Source organism: Chrysemys picta, chromosome 12 (genome assembly GCF_011386835.1).
Source record: "Chrysemys picta bellii isolate R12L10 chromosome 12, ASM1138683v2, whole genome shotgun sequence".
Classification (NCBI taxonomy): Eukaryota; Metazoa; Chordata; order Testudines; family Emydidae; genus Chrysemys; species Chrysemys picta.
The window spans coordinates 13,957,947-13,981,307 of NC_088802.1; the positions used below are offsets into that span (position 1 = coordinate 13,957,947).

The 23,361-nt window shown below is 51.9% G+C and overlaps 2 protein-coding genes and 1 long non-coding RNA gene across 3 annotated transcripts; 2 read left to right on the forward strand and 1 right to left on the reverse strand.

Annotated features, from left to right (window-relative positions):
- The first annotated feature begins 1,653 nt into the window (after positions 1-1,653).
- LOC135975052 (uncharacterized) lies at positions 1,654-3,842 on the forward strand. The gene is made up of 2 exons (XR_010592109.1): positions 1,654-3,474; positions 3,574-3,842. It is a non-coding gene; the product is annotated as an uncharacterized LOC135975052 (long non-coding RNA).
- A 10,703-nt stretch (positions 3,843-14,545) lies between these two features.
- On the forward strand, positions 14,546-16,593 carry LOC135975026 (uncharacterized). Its single transcript, XM_065565064.1, has 2 exons — positions 14,546-15,094; positions 15,975-16,593. Exons 1-2 carry the CDS (start codon positions 14,557-14,559, stop codon positions 16,475-16,477), a joined length of 1,041 nt encoding a protein of 346 aa, XP_065421136.1. The 5' UTR covers positions 14,546-14,556; the 3' UTR covers positions 16,478-16,593.
- A 142-nt stretch (positions 16,594-16,735) lies between these two features.
- On the reverse strand, positions 16,736-21,802 carry LOC135975027 (uncharacterized). The gene is made up of 3 exons (XM_065565077.1): positions 21,575-21,802; positions 20,606-20,693; positions 16,736-18,058 (listed from the first exon to the last, which is right to left on the reverse strand). The coding sequence occupies exon 3, from the start codon at positions 17,702-17,704 to the stop codon at positions 16,736-16,738; it is 969 nt and encodes a 322-aa protein (XP_065421149.1). The 5' UTR covers positions 17,705-18,058; positions 20,606-20,693; positions 21,575-21,802.
- Positions 21,803-23,361: the final 1,559 nt, after the last annotated feature.

The window sequence follows — 23,361 nt, forward strand, 5'->3', positions numbered from 1 at the left end:
CCCTATGCCGGGCTGAAGTTCCCCCTCTCCCTTCCCCTCCTAGCCAGGATCCCTCTGCTATGGCGATGAGGAGAAGAACACTTGGGCCAGGCCCCACCTTCACTCTAGACTCCTGTCCCCATCCCCCATCTTCCACCAGCCCCTGGGCTGGGCTCCCCCACTGATCTGGAACTGTCCCCTGCAGGGGGAGTGTCCCTGGGGCTGGTAACTCCTCCGCTTCCCGAATCCACCAGGACATTGGTCTCTGGGGGATCAAATGTTAAGGGTGCAGGGTTCTGGGTTCTGGGGAGGACACTGGGGATTGAATGGCTGGGGCTGGTGAGGCTGGGAAGCAGGGGGAGCTGGGTGCTGGGCTATCGATTGTTTGGGGATCATGGGATAAGAGGCGAGCGAGAGCCAAGGGGTAGCGACGTGCTGCTTCTCATCTAGGGTTACCATACGTCCGGATTTCCCCGGACATGTCCGGCTTTTTGGTCCCCAAATCCCCGTCCGGGGGGAATTGCCAAAAAGCCGGACATGTCTGGGGAAATAGGGAGGCTAGGATCTCCGAATCTGTGTGTGTGGGTCGCCCGCTGTGACATCATCTCGGTGCGACACTCGGCTCCTGCCCAGGGCATGCTGGGGGCTGTAGTCCGGCCGGGCCTCACGCTCCAGGGAGAGCCGGGAGAGGGGAGCGGCCGAGAACTACAACTCCCAGCAGCCCCTGTGAGGCAGTAAGCCGTCGGGAGGGGGGGGCGGGGGCCCCTGTCCTTTGGGTGGGGGGGTGTCTGTGGGCGCCGCTCGGCAGCCATCGCAGGGCTTGGGGGCGCCCCAGGGAGGGTTGTGGATGCCAGCGCGTTGTGGGGAGCCGGCACTGTCCGGATTTGCGTCCCCCTGGGGCAGGACCTGCGCCCCCGGCCCCGGGCACCAGTCACGTAGGGTTACCATACGTCCGGTTTTTCAGCAATCAAACCCGTGTCCGGGGGGAATTGCCAAAAAGCCGAACATCTCCAGGAAAAATACCGGACGGGCACTTCCTCTCCCACGGCTGCTCTGCTCCTCCCCTCTCAGACTTCGGCTCTGTTTAAGAGCCAAGCTGCCCGAGCCAGCGCTACCGGCTTCGGGCAGCCCCTGTGCCTCCGGACCCCAAGCCACCGGCCGGGCACTTCCCTTCCCGGGCTCCAGCTGCTCTGCTCCGGCGGCTGGGGTCCGGGGACACGGGGGCTGCCCGAAGCCGGTAGCGCTGGCTCGGGCAGCTTGGCTCTTAAACAGAGCCGAAGAGTCAGGGGAGGAGCAGAGCAGCTGGAGCCCGGGAGGGAAAGTGCCCGGCCGGGGGCGCAGGGTCCGGAGGCATAGGGGCTGCCCAAATCCCGAGCACTACCGGCTTCACGGGTTTGCTGGGCAGCCTCCAGACCCTGCGCCCCCGGTTGGGCTCTTCCCCTCCCGGGCTTCAGCTGTGCTGGGGAAGCGCCGGCCGGGGGCGCAGGGTCTGGCGGCTGCCCGGCAAACCGTGAAGCCGGTAGCGCTTGGGCATCCCTTTTCGCGTGGTTGGGAGGGAGGAGGGGGAGTTAGGGCGGGGACTTTGGGGGAATGGGCGGAGTAGGGGCGGGCCCGGAGTGGGAAAGGGGTGGGGCCAGGGCCCATGGAGTGTCCTCTTTTTTTATTTTTTAAATATGGTAACCCTATTCTCATCACTCACCCCCTCTGCCCCTTCTCCCTGCCTCCTCTGCATTCAGACAGCACCATTATCAGAGCCTGGTTTCCACATGGTCTTTTCTTCTAAGCCTGGATTTCCCACCTCTGCTACAGCCTCTGAGAGGGAAGCAGCATTGCCTAGTTGATAGAGCTCTGGCCTGGGACTCAGAAGTCTACTGGGAATAAATGGGGAGTGATCATATCAGCCTCCTAGTGTCTGTCTAGGGCAGGAAAAGTGGTTGGGATTATCTAGGGCGTCTCCTTTGTTCCTCCACCCCTTTTTCTAGTCTAAACTGACTCTTAGCAGTTTATTCCAATCTCCCATTAGCAAAGTGATTGTTAGAGTCACTAAGTGCCCCCTATGGAGTGAGATTGTCTCATTCCCAGACATCCTCACATTGCTCCAGATTATGCTGAAAAGCATTGAATTATTTTGTGTTGTTTCTCCCTTATACACCAGCATTCAATAGATTCTAAAAGAGCTGGAGCAGGGATAATAAAATCATGTGGTGTTTTACCTTCTGTGTTATTGCAGAGGGATGGGTTGAGTCTGGGGGATTCCCTGCTGCCTTCATCAACCTCACACGTCTTTGCTTGAGCAGCCTCTGCCCAAGCCATGGAGAGTTTATGGTTTTCCCATTCTACCCCTCCACCTTCATGTGTGTCATTTACCACAGTGTCCTTTTCCACCATGCTTAGGAATCAGGGTTTGATTTCTTTGATCCTCAGTCAAGCCCCTGAGCACTTGAGATGAAAATGTCACATTCCTGAACGGGGAATTCAAATGAACCCCAAAGCTAAAGTGGCATCTGGAGTTTTTCCAGCCAAATCCAGATAATTTGTAGATAGGAAGTTTTTGGTGAGGTTTGTCTTTTTTCCCTCTCTTTTTTTCCATTACGATGATGCTAAAACTTTTATCAATAACACAGCCAAATAATGCGACAGTGTTGAGTAAAGCAGGTTTAGCCTGCTCAGAAGGAAATGGGTAAAATTGTTCTCCAGTTTTTGAGTCTTAAGATTCTCTGGGATTTCACTTCATGAACAGGAAAGTGGTTTGTAGCTCACCCTGGTTTGTAGGGTTTTTTTCTTCTATTTGGTGAAGGCTGTTCTGCCAAGTATTTTGATATTAAATTAGTTTGACAGGATGTAACTCAGATTTATTGGGGACTTCAAAAGACAAATGATCACTTGCCAGAATGGTCCTTTCTGATTTTCATTTCACATTTCCCTAGCTTTTGTCATGAGATTTTCTTGTCCTTTGAACAATGAAAATGATCAGTATCTATCCGCAAAAACATTTGCGGGCGAGTGCTGGATATGCACTCTGAGAATCAGAGACTGAAATGGGGAAGGAAGTTACGCCTGATCCCTGCAGAGATCTGAGATACAATCCGGATGGGGAGAGAGTGGGTGGGTGGACAGGGCCTTGAAAGGGCACTATGACATTATCTGATTAAAATATGACCATGTAGATCATTGTTGCTACCATTGTTATATAATCAATGAATCTTATACAAAGTGTGCTGAATAAGGTGTCAATGGAGAGGGTATGATTTGCTGAATATGATTATGCTATTTGTATGTATGTACCATTTTTTGTATTTAAGATTATGACTACTGGCTGTATACCTGTATTTCAAAAATGTTTGCTCCTGGGTAACACCCACAAGGTTTTTCACCTGCACATCTTGGAGGAATTATTCAAGTTCAGTGGCCCATCAAAAGAACACTTAACTCACAATGGCAGATGCCCACCTACGCTGCACAGACTTTCCTGTGAACGTTCCATCTGAAGTATAGGTAATGGCCTGTACTGTGAGTGACTGAATGAAATCAGACATGGACATGTGACTTGCCCATGTGACTCCAAACACCTCTTGTTACTGTGTTTTTTCACAGTGAGAACAATGGGGTTCCCTTCACTTGAGAGAAGCTATAAAAGGCACTGGAAACATCTCCGTTTTGCCTTTTTCCTGCTCAAACCTCTGGACTATGGACTTATATTAATGGGAGCATTCTAACCAAAGGACTGAGGACTTTCCAATGATTCGGAAGCCACCAGAGACTTGATTTAAGATGGCCGTTTATTCCAACACTGCTACAAGCCTGAGCCAAGAACTTTGCATTTATTGTATGTATTTGATTCCTTTAATAAATTTTAACTCTCACCTTTCTTTCTTTTTCATAAATAAGCCTTGAGATTTTAGATACTAAAGGATTGGCAACAGTGTGATTATTGGGTAAGATCTGAGTTATATATTGACCTGGGTGTGTGGCTGGTCCTTTGGGATCAGAAGAACCTGCTGTTTCATGAAATTGGTTGTAAATAACCAATCATTAAGTTCAGAGTTTTTGGTGGTGATATAAGGGCTGGAATGGCTAAGGAAACTGCTTTTTGGATGTCATAATCACCAGTTTTGCAGTGTGTCTGCCCCATTTCTCAGCAATTTATCCTGAATTTGGAATTCTCAGTTGTGACCCATGGAGGCACTGTTACAGGCACTGTTTGTTCTTGCGAGCCAGAGAGCTGAGGCTGAGAACTGTGAACTCACTTCACATGTCCCAGAGAGAGAGGAAATGTCCTACGAGTGCTGTGTGAAGTCGTCCTTGAACTCTAAAGGGCTACCAATGAAGTCCAAATAGGATTGATGTGGAGAGGGGTCGGCGTCTTCCCATTGCTGAGAGGAGGAGGGAGGGCAAATGCCTCTTTCATGGATTGTTAGCGCTTTTCTACCAGCTTTCACTTGTTCCTCTTCCCTGGGGCATGTGTGTGGCTGGAGCAGCAACATACTGGGTGGGTATGAAATACACTGTGTGGAGCTGGGCGTTGGATGGAGATGCGGGTGGGGGGGGGATTTAGCTTTTATTTCTTGCTTTGAAAAGAATAAAGTAAAATTTAATTTCTCAAACTCTCAATGTCCCTTGTCTTCAATAATGGGGGGTAGGGGAAATGGTCTTTAATGGACTCCGAGATTGTCTGGCTGTCACCCATTGATGCAGCTGGGGAAAAGGCTGCTATCATTCTGGAGTGTATTAATGTGAGTGTTGTATGTCAGTTGCGGGAGATCGTTGTCCCGCTCTGCTCGGCCCTGGGGAGGCCTCAGCTGGAGTTCTGTGTCCAGTTCTGGGCATCACACTTTAGGAAAGATGAGGACAAATTGGATCAAGTCCTGAGGAGAGCAACAAAAATGGTAAAAGGTTTAGAAAACCCAACCTGTGGAGGAAGGTTAAAAGCAGTGGGTCTATTAGTCTTGAGAAAAGCAGACTGGGGATGGTCTGCAGCTATGCTAAGGGCTGGGGATCAATTGTGACTGGGCATCAGTTGTGTAGAGACTGGGGATCAGTCGTGCTCCATGGCCACTGAAGGTAGGAGAAGTAAAAAGTGTTAAACTGCAGGAAGGGAGATTTAGGTTAGAGGTTATGAAAACTTTCAACCATGTGGGTATTTAAGCTCTGGAATAGATTCCAAGGGAGCTTTTGGAATCCCCGGCATTGGAGGGGGGGTGGGTTGTTTGTTTTATTTTGTTTTTTTAAGCCCCTTGGAGGTGTTCTTTTGCCATCCTTGAGCTCCATAGACTGCAAGTTCTGTCTGTGATGTTTTCTCAGGGAGACCCAGACTGTGAATCTCGTTACCCCCCTGCCTCAGTGCGAGGGGGACTTCCTTCTGCTGAACTGGGTGTCTGTTCCCTGTCACCTCCAGCCTTTAGCTCCCCAGACAAACTGCCCAAGGCTCTGCCAGTCCTTACTTTGCCTTGCAAGTTAACACTAGGCACAACCTTGTCTTGGAGCTTCTCCATCATGTCCTTCTCTAGTGTCCAGCCCCTCTCCACTGGACACTCAAATTCCCAGGTAAGTCGGCCCCAAGGGACAATACCAACTTGTTGGATTCAATTGAGGATCAGACCCAATATAACATCACAGCTCTGAAATATAGTTTTAGTGAAAACAAACAGGAGTTTATCAACTAAGATCTAAGAGATAATGAGTGAAGAAATAAGACCAACAGGTTACACATTGAACACCAGGTATAATAGGATTCAGACAGTCTGAGTTTAACAAGTAAAATCCATGGCTAAAGCATTCTCCCAGGGTCACCAGCCACCTTTGTTGGGATCCCCCTTTTCATGAATGCAAAACGCACTCTCCCGTTTGCTGCCTGAAGGATTGCAGGGTGCGGTTTTTGTGCCCCAGTTATAGTCCAGTAAACAACTGATGTGCCCCCCCCCCATTGTTTGTTCTCCAGTATGGTCTTTCTGTTGGTCCTATATGCAAACTGGGCCTCCAATGTGTTCACCTACAATGCTTCATATGAATGGGGGAGACAAATGAGTAGGTATCCCTTTGTCTGGCAAACCATATTTCTCACCCCTGCTTTGATTCAGACGTTAAAACATATTTCCCAGTATATAAACGAAGTTCCTTAAAGATCATCTGCCCACGCTTCTTGTAAGGCTCATAAGGAACAATGTGACATGAGCCTTTATTAGAGACCTCACGGCAGCACTTTAACATGCCTTATGTGGTCGCGGTGCAGTGCTGGGAAAGAGCTCTCCCAGCGCTCTAAAAAAACCCACCTCCACGAGGGGCCGAGCTACCAGCCCTGGTGCACTGTCTACACTGGCGCTTTACAGCACTGCAACTTGCTGCGCTCGGGGGTGTTTTTTCCCAACCCCTGAGCGAGACAGTTGCAGCACAGTAAATTGCCATTACATAGACAAGCCCTTAGTGACTCTAACAATCACTCTGCTAACGGGGGACTGTAATAAACCACTAAGGGTCAGTCTAGACTAGAAAAAGGGAGGGAGGCACAGAGGAGATGCACTAGCTAATCCCAACCACTTTTCCTGCCCTAGACAGACACTCGGAGCCTGATATTATCACTCCCCATTTATTCCCTCTCTGGAAGGCACAGATTTCTCTAAGCTCACCCCACAAGCTGCTGGCAGAGTTGGGAATAGAGCTTAGGTCTCCTGAGTCCCAGGCAAGTGCTGCTTCCCTCTCAGAGGCTGATGCTGTGTAGCAGAAGTTGGAAATCCAGGCTTCCAAGAAAAGGCCCTGTGGAAACCCATCTCTCCTAATGGTGCTTTCTGAATGCAGAATGGGCAGAGGGGAGTGACCGGGGTCCTAGTGGGGAGTCAGCTATGGTCACTTAACTAGGGTGAACTGCAAAGAATGGGGCAGAAAATCCTCATCGAGCTGGTGGATATTCCAATACTTAGATTTACCAAGCCAGCATAAAACAGCTTCTTTCTTACCTTACTGGTTACTCAGAAGTCCAAACAACATAGTTTCCTTAAAGTGATTCAGCCACAGCCCTCCTTCCAGGTACCCACATCAAATATGATGAAAATGTCTGTAAATCTTATCTCATCATATAAAACAAAAGATTCTACCAATCCCGGAGGATCAGATACATTACCTCCCAGGTTAAAGAATTATTCTGATTTTAACCAAATACACGCTACAGCCAATTCTTATTAACTAAACTAAAATTTATTAAAAAACAAAAGAGTATGGTTAAAAGATCAATATACATACAGACATGAATTCAATGTACTGAGGTGCAGATTCATAGCAAAGATGTTGAGCTTTGTAGTTACAAAAAGTTCTTTCAGAAATAGTTCATAGGTTATAGTCCAATATCCAAATCTCATATTCAGGGCGTACCAGCATAACTGGGACCTCAGTCTTGCGACTCAAATGTCCCCTGATGAAGCCTAAGCAGATCTAAGATGACAGAATCAGGACCAAGGATCTTTTCTACAATGTCATGTCTTCTTGACAAGTTGGAGTTCCTCTGGGAACAAAAGATAATTAGCAGACTTTGAAGGAGGTACTTAGCTATAGAATTAAGGTAAGGCCATTTGCTTGTTCCTCCACCATTCACAGATTATTTGCTATACATTGCAAAGAGAGATGGTGTAGTAGTTCCGGGGTGGGGCTCGTCCCTTCCAGGGGCGCCCGGGAGCCAGGCCGCCCTGCTACAGATGGAGACAGAGATATTTCGTGTTTACAATTCATTTACATGATAGGATGTTCTTTAGATCTCTGACCTATCAGAATCCAGCACAGACAGGGACTGTTGTTGACTATTGATTACATTGTGGACCCTACTCATACATATGTAAATACACAAAAAAAAAAACATTATCTCCCCACATGTCTTTTGAGGGTTATTTATTTTGCAGGATGTTTAACCCTTTCTAGCCATGCATCACACCCCTAAGGTGAGAAAGGTGTGGAAGGCGAAATAAGAGCTCCTGGATACACCTTAAGGACCTTCCAACATTGATATGAGCTGTGTTTCTATGAATTCTTTGTAAGGACAAGTTATTGAGGCATGCTTTGGCCCCAGCCAGGAACTTAGTCCCTACTTTGTGAAACACTTTAGTGATTCCAGGGTTCGGTCTATGTGTTGACTTAACATAGCCATTGATGTTCTTCAGAGAGCACCTACTCTGGCCTTCAGCCATGAAGGCTGTGAGGTGTTGTATCTCATTTTCCCCTTTTGCACAGCAGTTCAAGCTTGTAGTGGTTTTTCTGCTGTGTACTGTTTCAAGATTAGATACAGGCACTAACTGTGAAATATCAGTATCATCAGGCCTTTTCACATAAAATGTGTTGTCATGTAATGAAACCATGAAGGCTATAACCATGTAGGCTTTTACAACATAATGAGTTCCTATGTATCACTCCTAACATGTTCAAGGATTTTTCCAAAAAACCCTGCATATTGTTAGCATTAGCATTAACATTAACAACAAATTTAGTACAAGTGTACATTCACAATCATTTTTGTAATGCCTTTGGCTCACTAGCACTGGGGTTTTGGCATTTTAGGGTTAACCTGTCTTTATTAGCATGATAAACTTTTTCCCTTTCTCCTGTTCCTGAGGGTCAAAATCTGAACTCTTTTGTGTAACAGAATCCACTGGCTGACTGGTGAATCCTCTTTGCTAATGGCTATGGCAAGTCTTTCTCCCCCCAGTCAACCAGGTAATTTATATCAACACAGACACTAGCTAGTTTACTAGTTTTCAGATCCTCAAGGTTTACCAATTCAAAGGCTGGACTCTGTGTTAAAGAGATACCAGCCATTTTCACTAGCATGTTAGACTCAAGGTTCTTTTGTCCTTCCATTACCAACCTCTGCTTCCACATGGAATCAGATGTCAAGTCCACTTAGAGACTAAAAGTCATATTCAAATTGTCTAGAGATGAGAGTTTGCTGCTCTCCCCTGCATCCTTGTGGATTCAGTTATAAGGCTGTTCAGCTCTGAAAAACCAGGAACCCGAACTTTCCTCCGTACCTGAGACACAGACTGAGAATCAACATGGAAACATTAATGTTCCAACAACAATGTCTCCCCAACAAGCTGGCTAAGCTTATAGGGTTGTTTAAACTGCCTAAAATTTTTTTTCATAAGAAATCTTTTCCAAGCTATGCACAGCGGGTCCTTCTGAAGCAAGGCCAGTGGATTCATACAGCTTTGAAAGATTCTGGTCATTAGGCACTGTAGCGAGGCGGTGTGGTTCCCTGCCGCCCCAGAGAGGGACGAGCCTCTCCCGACACCAATGTGGGCAGAGCCAGCGAATCCTGCGCCCGTCCCCCAGAGGTCAAGGCGCAGGACAGGAAGCATAAAAGCCCAACCCCAGAGCTCACTAGAGGAGCAGTCGCCAGAGAGGCCAGACGCCTGTGGCCTAGCTCCTGGTTGGGAGACCACACAACCGGCGGCGGACCTGAAGACTGGCCTGAGCTGCCGACACCTGACGCTGACCAAAGCCTGGAGGAGCTGCCAAGCCTGCCCGCCGCCAGTCACCCAGAGGAACTGCCAAGCCTACCCCTTGCCAGTTACCCAGAGGAGCTGCCAAGCCTACCCCTCGCCAGTTACCCTGAGGAGCCCATGGTGCTTGACCCCCTGGAGGGACACCATCCGGACCCAGGTACCTCTAGATGTGGAGTTAGGAAGTAGCCTGGGGGCAGCCAACCCTAGTCTGGCTGCAGCACTGCCAGAACCTACGTCAGTGTGTTGTGACCAGGATCCCCCCCGACTCACTGAGCAGCCGGCCTTCGAACCAGAGAGCTCCAGACCCAACTGCTCATGCCTCAATGTCACCGACGAGCCATAATGAAACTCGCCTGTGACATCCCGACTGTAGGGCACTGGGGCTGTGAAAAGACCCTCGCCCAAATTCTGACGCGGTTCCTCTGGCCCGGTGTGCATGAGGAGGTGAGGAACTACTGTAGTTCCTGTCCGGAATGTCAGCGACCTGCACCCCCATGGACGCCCAAGGCCCCATTGATTCCCATACCCATTGTAGAAATGCTGTTGAGCGAGTAGCCATGGATTTGGTGGGCCGCCATCTGAAAAGGATTGCTGGGTTTCAGTACATGCTGGTCATCATGGATTATGCCACCCGTTTCCCCGAAGCAATCCCACTACAGAGCATCACCGCCCGAACCATCGCTCACGAACTCGAGAAGGTCTTTGCCTGCGTGGGCCTGCCCTGGGAAATCCTCACTGACCATGGCACCAAGTTCACCTCCCGGCTGCTGCGGCAGGTGTGCGACCACCTGGGGATTAAGCAGCTGCACATCTCCATCGATCACCCACAAACTGATGGCTTGGTGGAAGTGTTTAACCGTACTCTGAAGGACATGCTGCGCAAGTTTCCCCGAGACGACCTAGGCCGGTGGGATCACCTACTCCTGCCCTTGCTTCTGGCAGTCCGTGAGGTGCCCCACACCCGCAGCCAGTGCTCTTTAAAAAAAACCAAAACCCCACACAGGTCACGTCTCCCTTGACACATTCCCATGCCTCCCTTGGCAGGCCCGCCCCATAGATTGCAAACAATCCTACAGGCCAATAGTCTGATTCTCCTCTCACAACAACTTCACACTGGTGTAGACAGGTCACGTGGCCTCAGTGGGATTATTCCTGACTAGCATTGGCATGAGGGAGAGAAGGATGAGCCCGGGAGGCCAATCAGACTGTTTCTGGTTTGTACTGGGGTCAGGGAGAGAGGCACAAGGTTTCAGAGAGTTTTATCTCTACGGGAAGTTTGAGGAGCCTGTGACAGAGATGGGGTGACCTCACTGTGCATTCCCATCCCAGAGCAAGTCTGCATTGCCTTTATCTTTCACCTTACCTCGGCAGGGGGCAGCCATTTAATGCAAAACAAAGGAGACTGGGAGTGGGAGAAACTAAATTATATTTTATTATTTAAATGGACAAGCAAAAGGCAGACTCCTTTCTCCATCCCCAGCCCAGTTCTGTTCCAGCCCAGCCCACTGCTCCACTCAACTCCCACGTGCCCCAGCAACAGAGCAACATCTACACGTTGGGAGAAAGGTGCCAAGAAGCCATAAGAGGTGCTGGGAGCCCGTCACAAAAGGAAACACTCTGAGAGCAGGGAATCCAAAGAGCTCAGGTTAGAGGGATGCGTGTGGGGCGAGTGGGGCAGAGACAATCACTATCTTCCCCACACAGGGGGAGGGAGGGGATTACCAGCTGGGCTGCCAGGCTCCTCATCTCCCTCTGGCCTCCATGATGTGGGTCAGCCTGGCCTGAAAACTGCCCAAGTCCCTGACATCCCTGGCCTCCTTCTCACCTCTGCCCAACCCTGTCCTCTCAGAAATCAGGAGATGCTGCCCCTCCCCACAACATTCCTCTTGGGCAGGATTTACAGCATTCGAATTCAGGGTCGGCTTGACCAGACACTCGCAGGAGAATTCCTGTCTCTCTCTGGCTCTGATGCAGCGAGATCACAGTTCTCTGCCTCACCTCTCTGGCTCTGAAGAGCAAACCCAGCATTTTCCCAGATCTGTTCCTCTCCATCTGCCACCCTCTCTCTCTAGGGCCGGTGCAAGGATATTTTGCACCCTAGGCGAAACTTCCACCTTGCGCCCAATCCCCCCGCACATCAGTTCATTGAGGGGCAAATCACAATGAGCCTTTATAGACCCCAGGGGCCAGCCTGCCCAGGGGCCAGCCGTGGCCAGGGGCTGCTCCCCAGACCAGGTTCCCCCTCCCCACCCCCTGAACTCACCTGGAGGGTGCACAGCCCCCCTGAGCCCTCCTCACCCCACTCCGGGGCCCCCGCCCCGAGTCCACTCACTGGCTTTGCCGGGATTGGGCCACTGCAGCAGCTCGGCAGGGAGGAGACGCCTTCCAGAGGCACCGGCGAGCCAGAGCATCCCGGTAGCGGTGGCAGTGAGCCCCAGCCATGGAGAAACCAGCACGGTGCACGGGGGCAGCAGCCCTGCAAAGGCAGTGGAACGGCTAGTGGGGAGCAGCCACCAGGGCCGGCTCCAGGGTTTTTGCCACCCCAAGCAGCCCCCGCCCCCCAAAAGCCAAAATCACGATCTGCAGCGGCAATTCGGAGGAGGTCCTTCGCTCTGAGCGGGAGTGAGGGACCCTCCGCCAAATTGCCGTTGAATAACTGCACATGCCGCCCCTCTCCAGAGTGGCCACCCCAAGCACCTGCTTGCCAAGCTGGTGCCTGGAGCCGGCCCTGGCAGCCACGCCTCCTACCCAGGCTGCAGCCCGGCGCACCCCCCTCCCCCCAGGAGCTCCTGAAGTCTGCAGCGGATGCATGCGGGCGCCGGCCCCTATGCCACCCCCGGCTGCCCACTTGCTGTGCTCGGGCTCTGCAGCTCCTGGGAGTGTGAGCCACCACCGCCGCTGCCCCTCCTGGAGCAGGCTCAGGGCCCTGCGCCCTGGCGGCGGCTCACATGCCCGGGAGCCGCAGAGCCCGAGCGTGGTGAGTGAGGAGCTGGGGGGTGCATGGGAGCCGCTGACCGCATGCATCTGCTGCAACCTGCAGGAGCCCCTGGGTGGGGTTTTACCCGGGGTTATTTCAACCCAAAGCTCTTGGTAACTGTTACTCTGTGCAAGGAGGTGTCAGGAAATAAATCAGGGGAGACACGGCCGGCGACCGATCGATGGCTGGCACAAACAGGACAACACAAGATTGCTTTCACTTAAAGCTAAACTTTACTAGTCTCAAGCACTTACACACGTCCGCAACAGGTTAGTAAAACACCCCCAACCCTCGATAATTACCAAAGCTCAGTGTGGCTCTCGAGTGGCACAGTGGCAGCCCATTTGCCAGTGGGGAACACAAGATGCATCCAGAGTGAGAGACCAGTCCCGAAGAGTCCCCCAGAGGAGTCCCCCTAGCTCAAGCTTCCCCCCTTATTTATACATTAGTAATAGAATATGTCCCTTTAAGAAACCTTGTTAAGTAAGCAATTTTAATGATCGAGCAAGAGGTTCCTTCTGATTATTGATTAACCCGGTGTAGATCTTTCCAGAGCCTGCAGCCTTGAGACCCCAATAGACATTCCTGAGGGTACATCCTGCTCTTTTCAAATGAATGTATCAGCAACTTTAACACACTTCTTATCAGGAAAGATGCGGGGTCAAGCTGCCCTTTCTGTGGCACCCAAAACCCCCTCCCCTTCTGCCTTGGCCAAGCTCAGACTGCTGAATGGAAGCGGTTCCCCTGTGCGTCCCCCCCGTTACTGCGAGCGGCCCTCCCCGTGTCCCCGTTCCCACCTCAGCTCACCTTCACTCCACCTCCTCGCAGGGGTGGCATGTTTGTAGAAATTTTGGTGGTGCCCAGAACCCGCTCCTGCCCAAACTCCTCCCCCCACCTGCCCAAGGCTCTGGGAGGGAGTTTGGGTGAGGAAGGGGGTCTGGGGTGCAGGCCCTAGGCTGGGGCAGGGTATTGGGGTGCAGGGTGCAGGCTCTGGGGGGGAGTTTTGGGATGGGAGGGGTGCAGAGGGATGGGGTGCAGGGGTGAGGGCTGTGGGGTGTGGCTGCAGATGAGGGGTTTGGAGTGTGGGAGGAGCTCAGGGTGAGAGTAGTAGTGTAGGGGGTGAGGGCTCTGTCTGGGGCTGGGGATAAGGTGTTTGGGATGCTGGAGAGGCCCAGGGGTCGGGCAGAGGGTGAAGTGGGGGGGTGAAAGCTCTGGCTAGGGGTGTGGGCTCTGGGGTGGGGCAGAGCTGGGGATGAGTTTGGGGTGCAGGCAGGCTGCTCTGGGACAGAGGCCAGAGTGGAGGACTCCTCCCAGCTCTTTCCCTGCCAGCAGCAGCAAGCTCTGGGATATGAGCCCCCCTTTCCCGACCCCCCAGCAGCACACTCACCCCCACCACTGTCACTGCATGTGCTCCTACAGTCCCTCTCAGGTCCTAAAATCTCCCTCGCCTCCCCATGGTGGGGCGCTGTGTGTGCCTCCTCCCCTGCTGTTGCCCCTGACTGTAGCCTCACTGGGGGTGAGGGATGGGGGTGCCTCCTTGTCCAGCATGGGGCAGGAGCAGTGACTGCGGGCAGGGGGTGGTCTCCTGTGCTGCTGAAGGGTCCCATTGGAAAATGAAAGGGTCTGAGGGGGAAAGGCAGGCTCAGAGTCAGTCTGCCCTGGCAGTGGAGAAGAGGGGCACTAAGACCCTGCGGCAGCGGTTGTTGCAGGGAAGCAGCATGGAGGAGACAGAGGCCTGGTCTACACTACGAGTTTAGGTCGACTTTAGCAGCGTTAAATCGAATTAAGCCTGGACATGTTCACACGACGAAGCCCTTTCTTTCGATTTAAAGGGCCCTTTAAACCGGTTTCTTTACACCACCTTCGACGAGGGGATTAGCGATAAAAATCGGCCTTTGCGGGTTGGAATTGGGGTAGTGTGGACAGAATTCGACGTTATTGGCCTCCGGGAGCTATCCCACAGTGCTTCATTGTGACCGCTCTGGACAGCACTCTCAACTCAGATGCACTGACCAAGTAGACAGGAAAAGACCCGCAAATGTTTGAATTTCATTTCCTGTTTGCCCAGCGTGGAAAGCACAGGTAACCAGGCAGAGCTCATTAGCACAGGTAACCGTGATGGAGTCCCAGGATCGCAAAAGAGCTCCAGCATGGACCGAACGGGAGGTACGGGATCTGCTCGCCATATGGGGAGATGAATCTGTGCTAGCTGAACTCCGTAGCAGTAAAAGAAATGGCAAAGTATTAGAAAAGGTCTCCAAGGCCATGAAGGACAGAGGCCATAACAGGGACGCACAGCAGTGCCGCGTGAAAATTAAGGAGCTACGGCAAGCCTACCACAAAGCCAGAGAAGCAAATGGAAGGTCCGGGGCAGAGCCACAAACTTGCCGCTTCTACGCGGAGCTGCATGCCGTTCTAGGGGGTGCAGCCACCACTACCCCAACCGTGTGCTATGACTCCGTCAATGGAGAAACACACAGGGAAGAGGGTTCAGGGAACAAGGAAGATGAGGATGGAGGTAATGTAGGTAGCTCACAGCAGCAAGGAAGCAGAGAAACCGGTTTCCCCAACAGCCAGGATATGTTTGTCACCCTGGACCTGGAACCAGTAACCCCCGAACTCACCCAAGACCCTGAGGGCACACAGGAGACCTCTGGTGAGTGTACCTTTGTAAATATTACACATGGTTTAAAAGCAAGTGTGTTTAATGATTAATGATTAATTTGCCCTGGCAATCGCGGCCAGTACAGCTACTGGAAAAGTCTGTTAACGTGTATGGGGATGGAGCGGAAATCCTCCAGGGACATCTCCAGAAAGCTCTCCTTCATGTACTCCCAAAGCCTTTGCAAAAGGTTTCTGGGGAGGGCTGCCTTATCCCGTCCGCCATGGTAGGACACTTTACCACGCCAGGCCAGTAGCACGTAGTCTGGAATCATTGCATAACAAAGCATGGCAGCGTATGGTCCCGGTGTTTGATGGCATGCAGACAACATCCATTCCTTATCTCTCTTTGTTATCCTCAGGAGAGTGATATCATTCACGGTCACCTGGTTGAAATGGGGTGATTTTATTAAGGGGACATTCAGAGGTGCCCGTTCCTGCTCTTCTGAACAGAAATGTTTCCCGCTGTTAACCACGCGGTGGGGGGAGGGGTGAAGTGATCTTCCCGGAGAATCGGGTGTGTATGTGGGGGGATGGTTTACTTGGGTTTGTGCTGCATGTTAACCCGGAAACCGCAGCCCCTCCTTTTACATTGAAAACCCATTTTAAATGGCCAACCCAATTCATCCTTGATATGGGAAATGAGGGCACTGCTGTTTGAAACCATTCCCACATGTTAAGAAGGTTAAAAAAGCCAAAAGACTGTGGCTTACCATGGCTGCCTGCAAGCCGAAATCTGTTGCCTGGCACTGCATGAGTGATCTCTCATACCAAACCGGCAGGCAGAGGAAAAATGCGACCTTGTAACGAAAGAGTGTACCCATTGTTCTCTAAAATGTGTCTTTTTTAATCACCTCTCCCTTCTCCTCCACCAGCTGCAAATGTTTCTCCTTCGCAGAGGCTAGTGAACATTAGAAAGAGAAAACGGAGGACGCGGGACGATATGTTCACGGAGCTCCAGATGTCCTCCCACGCTGATAGAGCACAGCAGAATGCGTGGAGGCAGTCAATGTCGGACATGAGAAAAGCACAATATGAACAGGAGGAGAGGTGGCGGGCTGAATGGCGGGCTGAACAGAGCAAGTGGCGGGCTGAAGATGATAGGTGGCGTCAGCTTGCACACAGAAGGCAAGAGTCAATGCTCCGTCTGCTGGAGCATCAAACTGATATGCTCCAGCGTATGGTTGAGCTGCAGGAAAGGCAGCAGGAGCAGAGACCGCTGCTACAGCCCCTGTGTAACCAACAGCCCTCCTCCCCAAGTTCCATAGCCTCCTCACCCAGACGCCCAAGAACACGGTGGGGGGGCCTCCGGCCACCCAGTCACTCCACCCCAGACGATTGCCCAAGCATCAGAAGGCTGGCCTTCAATAAGAGTTAAAGTTTTAAAATGCAGTGTGTCCTTTTCCATCCCTCCTCCCCCACCCATCCCAGGCTACCTTGGCAATTATCCCCCTACTTGTGTGAGGAATTAATAAAGAATGCATGAATGTGAAATAATAATGACTTTATTGCCTCTGCAAGCGGTGCTCGAAGTGGGGAGGGGAGGGTGGGGTGGTTGGTTTACAGGGAAGTAGAGTGAACCGGGTGGGGGGGGGGGGGGGTTGGAGGGTTCATCAAGGAGAAACAAACAGAAGTTTCACACCGTAGCCTGGCCAGTCACAAAACTCGTTTTCAAAGCTTCTCTGATGCGCACTGCGCCCTGCTGTGCTCCTCTAACCGCCCTGGTGTCTGGCTGCGCGTAATCAGCAGCCAGGCGAGTTGCCTCAACCTCCCACCCCGCCATAAATGTCTCCCCCTTACTCTCACAGATATTGTGGAGCGCACAGCAAGCAGCAATAACAATGGGGATATTCTTTTCGCTGAGGTCTGAGCGAGTCAGTAAGCTGCGCCAGCGCGCTTTTAAACGTCCAAATGCACATTCCACCACCTTTCGGCACTTGCTCAGCCTATAGTTGAACAGGTCCTGACTCCTGTCCAGGTTGTCTGTGTACGGCTTCATGAGCCATGGCATTAAGGGGTAGGCTGGGTCCCCAAGGATCACGATAGGCATTTCAACATCCCCAACGGTTACTTTCTGGTCCGGGAAGAAAGTCCCTTCCTCCAGCTTTCGAAACAGACCAGAGTGCCTGAAGACGCGAGCATCATGTACTTTTCCCGGCCTTCCCACGTTGATGTTGGTGAAACATCCCTTGTGATCCACCGGGGCTTGCAGCAGCATTGAAAAGTACCCCTTGCGGTTTATGTACTCGGTGGCTTGGTGCTCCGGTGCCAAGATAGGGATATGGGTTCCGTCTATGGCCCCACCACAGTTTGGGAATCCCATTGCAACAAAGCCATCCACTATGGCCTGCACGTTTCCCAGAGTCACTACCCTTGATATCACCAGGTCTTTGATTGCCCTGGCAACTTGGATCACAGCCCCCACAGTAGATTTGCCCACTCCAAATTGATTCCCGACTAACCGGTAGCTGTCTGGCGTTGTAAGCTTCCACAGGGCTATCGCCACGCACTTCTCAACTGTGAGGGCTGCTCTCATCCTGGTATTCTGGCGCTTCAGGGCAGGGGAAAGCAAGTCACAAAGTTCCATGAAAGTGCCCTTACGCATGCGAAAGTTTCACAGCCACTGGGAATTGTCCCAGACCTGCAACACGATGCAGTCCCACCAGTCTGTGCTTGTTTCCCGGGCCCAGAATCGGTGTTCCACGGCATGAACCTGCCCCAATAACACCATGATTTCCACATTGCTGGGGCCCGTACCTTGTGTGAGGGCTGCGTCCATGTCATTTTCCTCATCACTCAATTTCCTGCACTGCAATCGCCTCATCGGCTGGTCCTGGTTTTGCTTTGGCATGTCCGGTCTCTGCATATATTCCAGGACAATGCGCCTGGTGTTCATAGTGCTCATAATTGCCGCGGTGATCTGAGCGGGCGCCATGATCCCAGTGCTATGGCATCTGGTCTGAAAAAACGCACAAAACTGATGGAGGGAGGGAGGGAGGGGCGACTGACGACATGGTGTACAGATACAGGGAATTAAAATCAACAAAGGTGGCTGTGCATCAGGAAGAAACACAAACAACTGTCACACAGAATGGTCCCCCCAAAGATTGAACTCAAAACTCTGGGTTTAGCAGGCCATTGATTTCACGGAGGGAGTGGGAAGCAAATGAATACATCTATTATTTACATCTTAAGCTGGCAGCAGAAGGTGCAGCATGACTGATAGCCCTCGGCATCTTTTGGGTGCTTGGCAGAAGATACTGTACTATGACTGCTAGCCATGATCGTCAAGACGGTTCAATAGGACTGCCGGTAGGACTGAGTCTCCAGGAGACAAAGCATGTCTGCCCAGGTGCCTATGATTGAACTGGAGTACGATGAAGACGGATACCAGTCATAATACACCATCTACTTCCAAAAGGCAAGCGGCTGCTGCTGTGTAGCAATGCAGCCCCATGTCTGCCGGCACCCAGATGACATATGGTGACGGTGAGCTGAGCTGAGCTGAGCGGGCTCCATGCTTGCCGTAGTATGTTGTCTGCACAGGTAACCCAGGTAAAAAGGCGCGAATCGATTGTTTGCCGTTGCTCTGACAGAGCGGGAGGGGCCTGACGACATGTACCCAGAACCCCCCGCGACACTGTTTTGCATCAACAGGCATTGGGATCTCAACCCAGAATTGCAATGGACGGCGGAGACTGCGGGAGCTATGGGATAGCTACCCACAGTGCAACGCTCCGGAAGTCGACGCTAGCCTCGGTACTGTGGACGCGGTCCACCGGCTTCTTGAACTTAGAGCATTTTATGTGGGGACACACACAATCAACTGTGTAAAACCAATATCTATAAAACCGGCTTCTATAAATTTGACCTAATTTCGTAGTGTAGACATACACTTAGTCTCACCACAGGACCTTCCTCCTGGTGTCTGATAATGCTTGTGCTCCTCAGTTCTCCAGCAGCACACCCTCACCCTCACCCTCACCCTCTCACTCTCACTCTCACTCTCACTCTCACTCTCAGCTCCTTGCACCTCTTGCTCCCAGCTCCTCACACTCACACCACAAACTGAAGTGAGCTCCTTTTTAAAGCCCAGGTGCCCTGATTAGCCTGATTAATTGATTCTAGCAGCTTCTTCTTAATTGACTCCAGGTGTCCTAATTAGCCTGCCTGCCTTAACTGGTTCTAGCAGGTTCCTGATTACTCTAGTGCAGCCTCTGCTCTGGTCACTCAGGGAACAGAAAACTACTCATCCAGTGACCAGTATATTTGCCCTCTACCAGACTCCTGTACCCCATTGGTCTGGGTCTGTCACAGTAGGAAGAGGCGGAGTGTGGGCGGAGTGTGGGTGGGGCCACCCATGGCTATTTAGGTAGGCACAGCCTTCCCTTGCCTAAATTACACGCCACCCATGATGCCAGGGGTTCTCAGCCTTTTTCTCTCTGAGCCCCCCCAACATGCTATAAAAACTCCACAGCCCACCTCTGCCACACCAACTGTTTTTCTGCATAGAAAAGCCAGAGCCAACATTAGGGGGTAGGGAGCAGGACAATTACCCGGGGTCCCAAGCAACATAAGGCCCCGCAAATCTAAGCTGCTCAGGCTTTAGCTTCAGCCCTGGGCTTTAGCCCCATGCAGTGGGGCTTCCACTTTCTGCCCTGGGCCCCATGCCGGCCCTGCTTGGGTGGCCCCCCTAAAACCCGTTTGTGGTTCCCCAGGGGGCCCCAGGCCTCTGGTTTAGAACCACTTCACTTTGCAACCCATTCCTTCCTAATCCAACCGGGCAGTCAGATATGCAGACCCCACAGTTTCTAATAACCAAGGGCACAGCGTCTCATAATTACCCAGCGAAGTCACCATCTCATAATTCTCCTGCATGACATCCCTGTAGAGGGTTCTCTGAGAGGGGTCCAGCAGAGCCCCCTGCCCCTTGGTGAAATACACGGCCACCTCCTCGAAGGTCACCAGCATCTGAAACATTTCCCCACTCAGCGTCACCTGCCCCAGCCACATCCCCCTATTCACGGGGGAGGAGAAGCAGAATCCCACCCCCACCCTGCTCAGAGCAGTCAGGAAGCTTCAGGGGGTGGGGAGAAAGTGAGAGCTCCTTGTCCCCGCCAGCAGATGGAGCAGGCCAGGGTCTTCTCATTTCCCACACGCCTGCCAGCCACAGGCTGACAGGGGAAGCAGAGCTCTGATCCAGGGACAGGGACCGGAATCCCAACAGCTTCCCTTCGTATTTCACAGCAGCCTCTAGCCAGTGGCTCCAGCACTGGGAGTCTGGTCAGTTTCCCCAGCCCTGCCCAGGGGGGGTTGTATTCAGGTTCAGAAATGGGGGAACTCCCCTCCCCAACCCACGCCATTGGGCCTGTTCAGTAAATCAGGCCCGGGTTGAAGGTGTCCCAGCAGATTTATCACACCCTGTCCCCTCCCTCACCCTGTGTCTTTTCTGCTCCTCCCCCTCTACAGCACCCCCCCCCCCTGCAGCTCCCTGACAATCCCCTACCTGAGCTGGCTCCATCACAGCCATTTACCTTCCCTGTCTCCTGGAAGATGGGACCATCTGGAGCGAAATGTGGACGTGATTCCTCAGCCTGTCAGGATGAGATGGGCGATTTGGGAGGAGGGGGTCAGAAGGGGCTTGAATCCATTTCACACCCAAATTACCCCCCCCATGCTCTCTCTCTCACCTGCAGACAGATGCTCTGGACTCTGCCACGCTGGGAAGAAACCCAGTTAGTTTATTACCAAACAGGCCAGGCCCCTCCCAGTAGAACTGAACCCACTGGGGACACTTTTAAACTCTCCCCGTAATGGAGTCTCTGATCCGAATGCTGGAAAAAGAGCAGAATCAAAGGAGACACTTTGGGGGATTCCCCTGACACTCTCCCCAAAGGCAGCATGTCCCCCCACTCTACAATCAGCCCAATGGTTCAAGAGAGATGAACTGGCTTTTCCTATCTCTGCTCCTCACCAAGTTCCCAGGAGTGTCAGTCTGCCCAGGGGGCAGGGAATGGATCTGGGCAGGTTTGGGAACTGGGAACCTCCCTCCCTATTTACTGCTCCTGCTGCCCTATTCAGTCCCTCCACTCTCCCTTTCGGTCCCCTTCCCCTCCTTTCTGCCTGGGAGAACTGGTGACTGCCCCATTTACATGGGTGTTTGCTCTCCTGTAGACAGATCTGCTACTGGGACAACTAACTGGGGTTTGAATCTCAATGTGTAACTGAGGGCAGTGGCTCTGGGACCCGCAGACACACGGGGAGCTTCCCCCAACCCCCATACCCCACTCCTATCCAGTACAAAACTCACCAGCAGATCCTGAAAGGGGCCCTTTGTGCAGAGTCACTTTCCTGCCCGGCCCCAGCCCTTTCCCCCGGTTTCCCCATCACCTGCCAGCTCCAGCTAAGGGGCTGGTGTCAGCAGCGCCGAGGCTGCCCTAGGCGGCTGGTTCCAGCCACTGCAGAAAGTCCTCACCTGGGCTGGGCACAGTGGGGGCTTTAATGAAGGTCTCTCCCAGGCACTGACTCTGATGCTCAGTCCGGGCTCCCAGCTCAAAATGGAGGAGGCAGCAGCTTCTGACCCAGGGAGCTCAACTCCAGGGCTGTAATAACAGGAGCAGAGAGAGAGACACACACCAGCCTCCTCCTCTCCCTTAGCAATAGCCAGAGCCCTGGCAGCAGCTAATAACAGAGTCTCCCTGTCCTGCCCCTGCAGACCCCAGGGACAGGCAGGCAGAGGCTGATCCCATTGGCCCATCCGCACTCCCTCCCTGCCAGAGCCAGCAGTGACTCCGGTCTGACACCGGTGTGGCTGAGATCTGAATCCTGCCTGGATATCAGACCAGGACCCTGGACAGCCCCCAACACTCAGGAGACAGACCCCCAAATCAGGAGTCGGTCTTCTTTTATTTTTAATCTAATAATAAGGGGGGTTGGTGCATGGAGGGGCGGGGGCTGCCTGTGCCGATTTGCCTTGTAGCTTCTGAGCCCTGAGGGGTTTTTCGCCAGCCAATGCACCCCCATGCTTTTTGACCATTTCTAGGAGAAAAATAATCCCCACTGGCTGCTGGGAGGGGCACCCACTCACACCCCTTTACCCCATGGGGCGGGAGAGCTGCCATTGTATCTCCCCACCCCTCTGCCTTCTGCCTTCTCCCTTCCCCCCCGCTCTCCCCACTCCCTTCCCCAGCCAGTTTGCTCTTGCTCTCACCATCCCCTCCCCCCTTTCCCTTGCAGTGTCCCCCACTCATTTTCTTTTTTTTCCAGCCTCGTTCCCCTCAGCCCCATAATTCTCCCTTTGCCCCCTGACTCCCCTGCAGTGCCCCATCCTCCCTTCAGCCACCCCTCCCCCATCTTCCCCACCTGTTCCCCAAGCCCATCCTGCCCCCTGCATCCCTCTCCTCCCGGCGCCCCCACATCCCTGTTCCCCCCGCCTGCCCATCCCCCCACAGCTCTTTAGCCTCCTCCCCCTGCAGGTACCCCAAGAGCGTCACTGGCTAGTTGCAGTAAAAGAATCCCACTCTGGCTGTGGGGTGGGGCAGTCCCCCGCTTTCTCCCTTTGCCCCCAGGCCCACCCACAGATTAATTTAGTGTGTTTACAATGTAATAGGGACCAAGTCTTTTATAACACAAGCTATACTTCTGCAATTGTTGTGTAGACATTCATTTTCACTTGATTCAGAGTAGCAGCCGGGTTAGTCTGTATCCGCAAAAAGAACAGGAGTACTTGTGGCACCTTAGAGACTAACAAATTTATTAGAGCATAAGCTTTCGTGGACTACAGCCCACTTCTTTGGATGCATATCAAAGAAGTGGGCTGTAGTCCACGAAAGCTTATGCTCTAATAAATTTGTTAGTCTCTAAGGTGCCACAAGTACTCCTGTTCTATTTTCACTTGAGATGCATTACTAATATTTTATGCTAAATGTAATGCTTAACGGCTAAAATAGATGCTCACAATCTTCCATGAGAAGGTGTATTGCTTTCCCTTGCTGAACACTTTGTTTTAGCAAAAGAATTAGTAACATAATTTTTACTAAGCTTTTTAGAATTAATTTGCTTGTGATGCCAATTTCACTTTTGTTAACTGTTTAGAAGCACAAATGTTAGCAGCCACTACTTCCCTTAAACATAACTTAAAAGAGAACAAAAATTAAACCAAAATGAATTTTAAATACAGGTCAATGCAAATAATTTGAAGGTATTAAAGTTTTCTGATACTTGGTTGTGGAAGCATGTTGAAAAGGTTGAAACCAGTTGAAA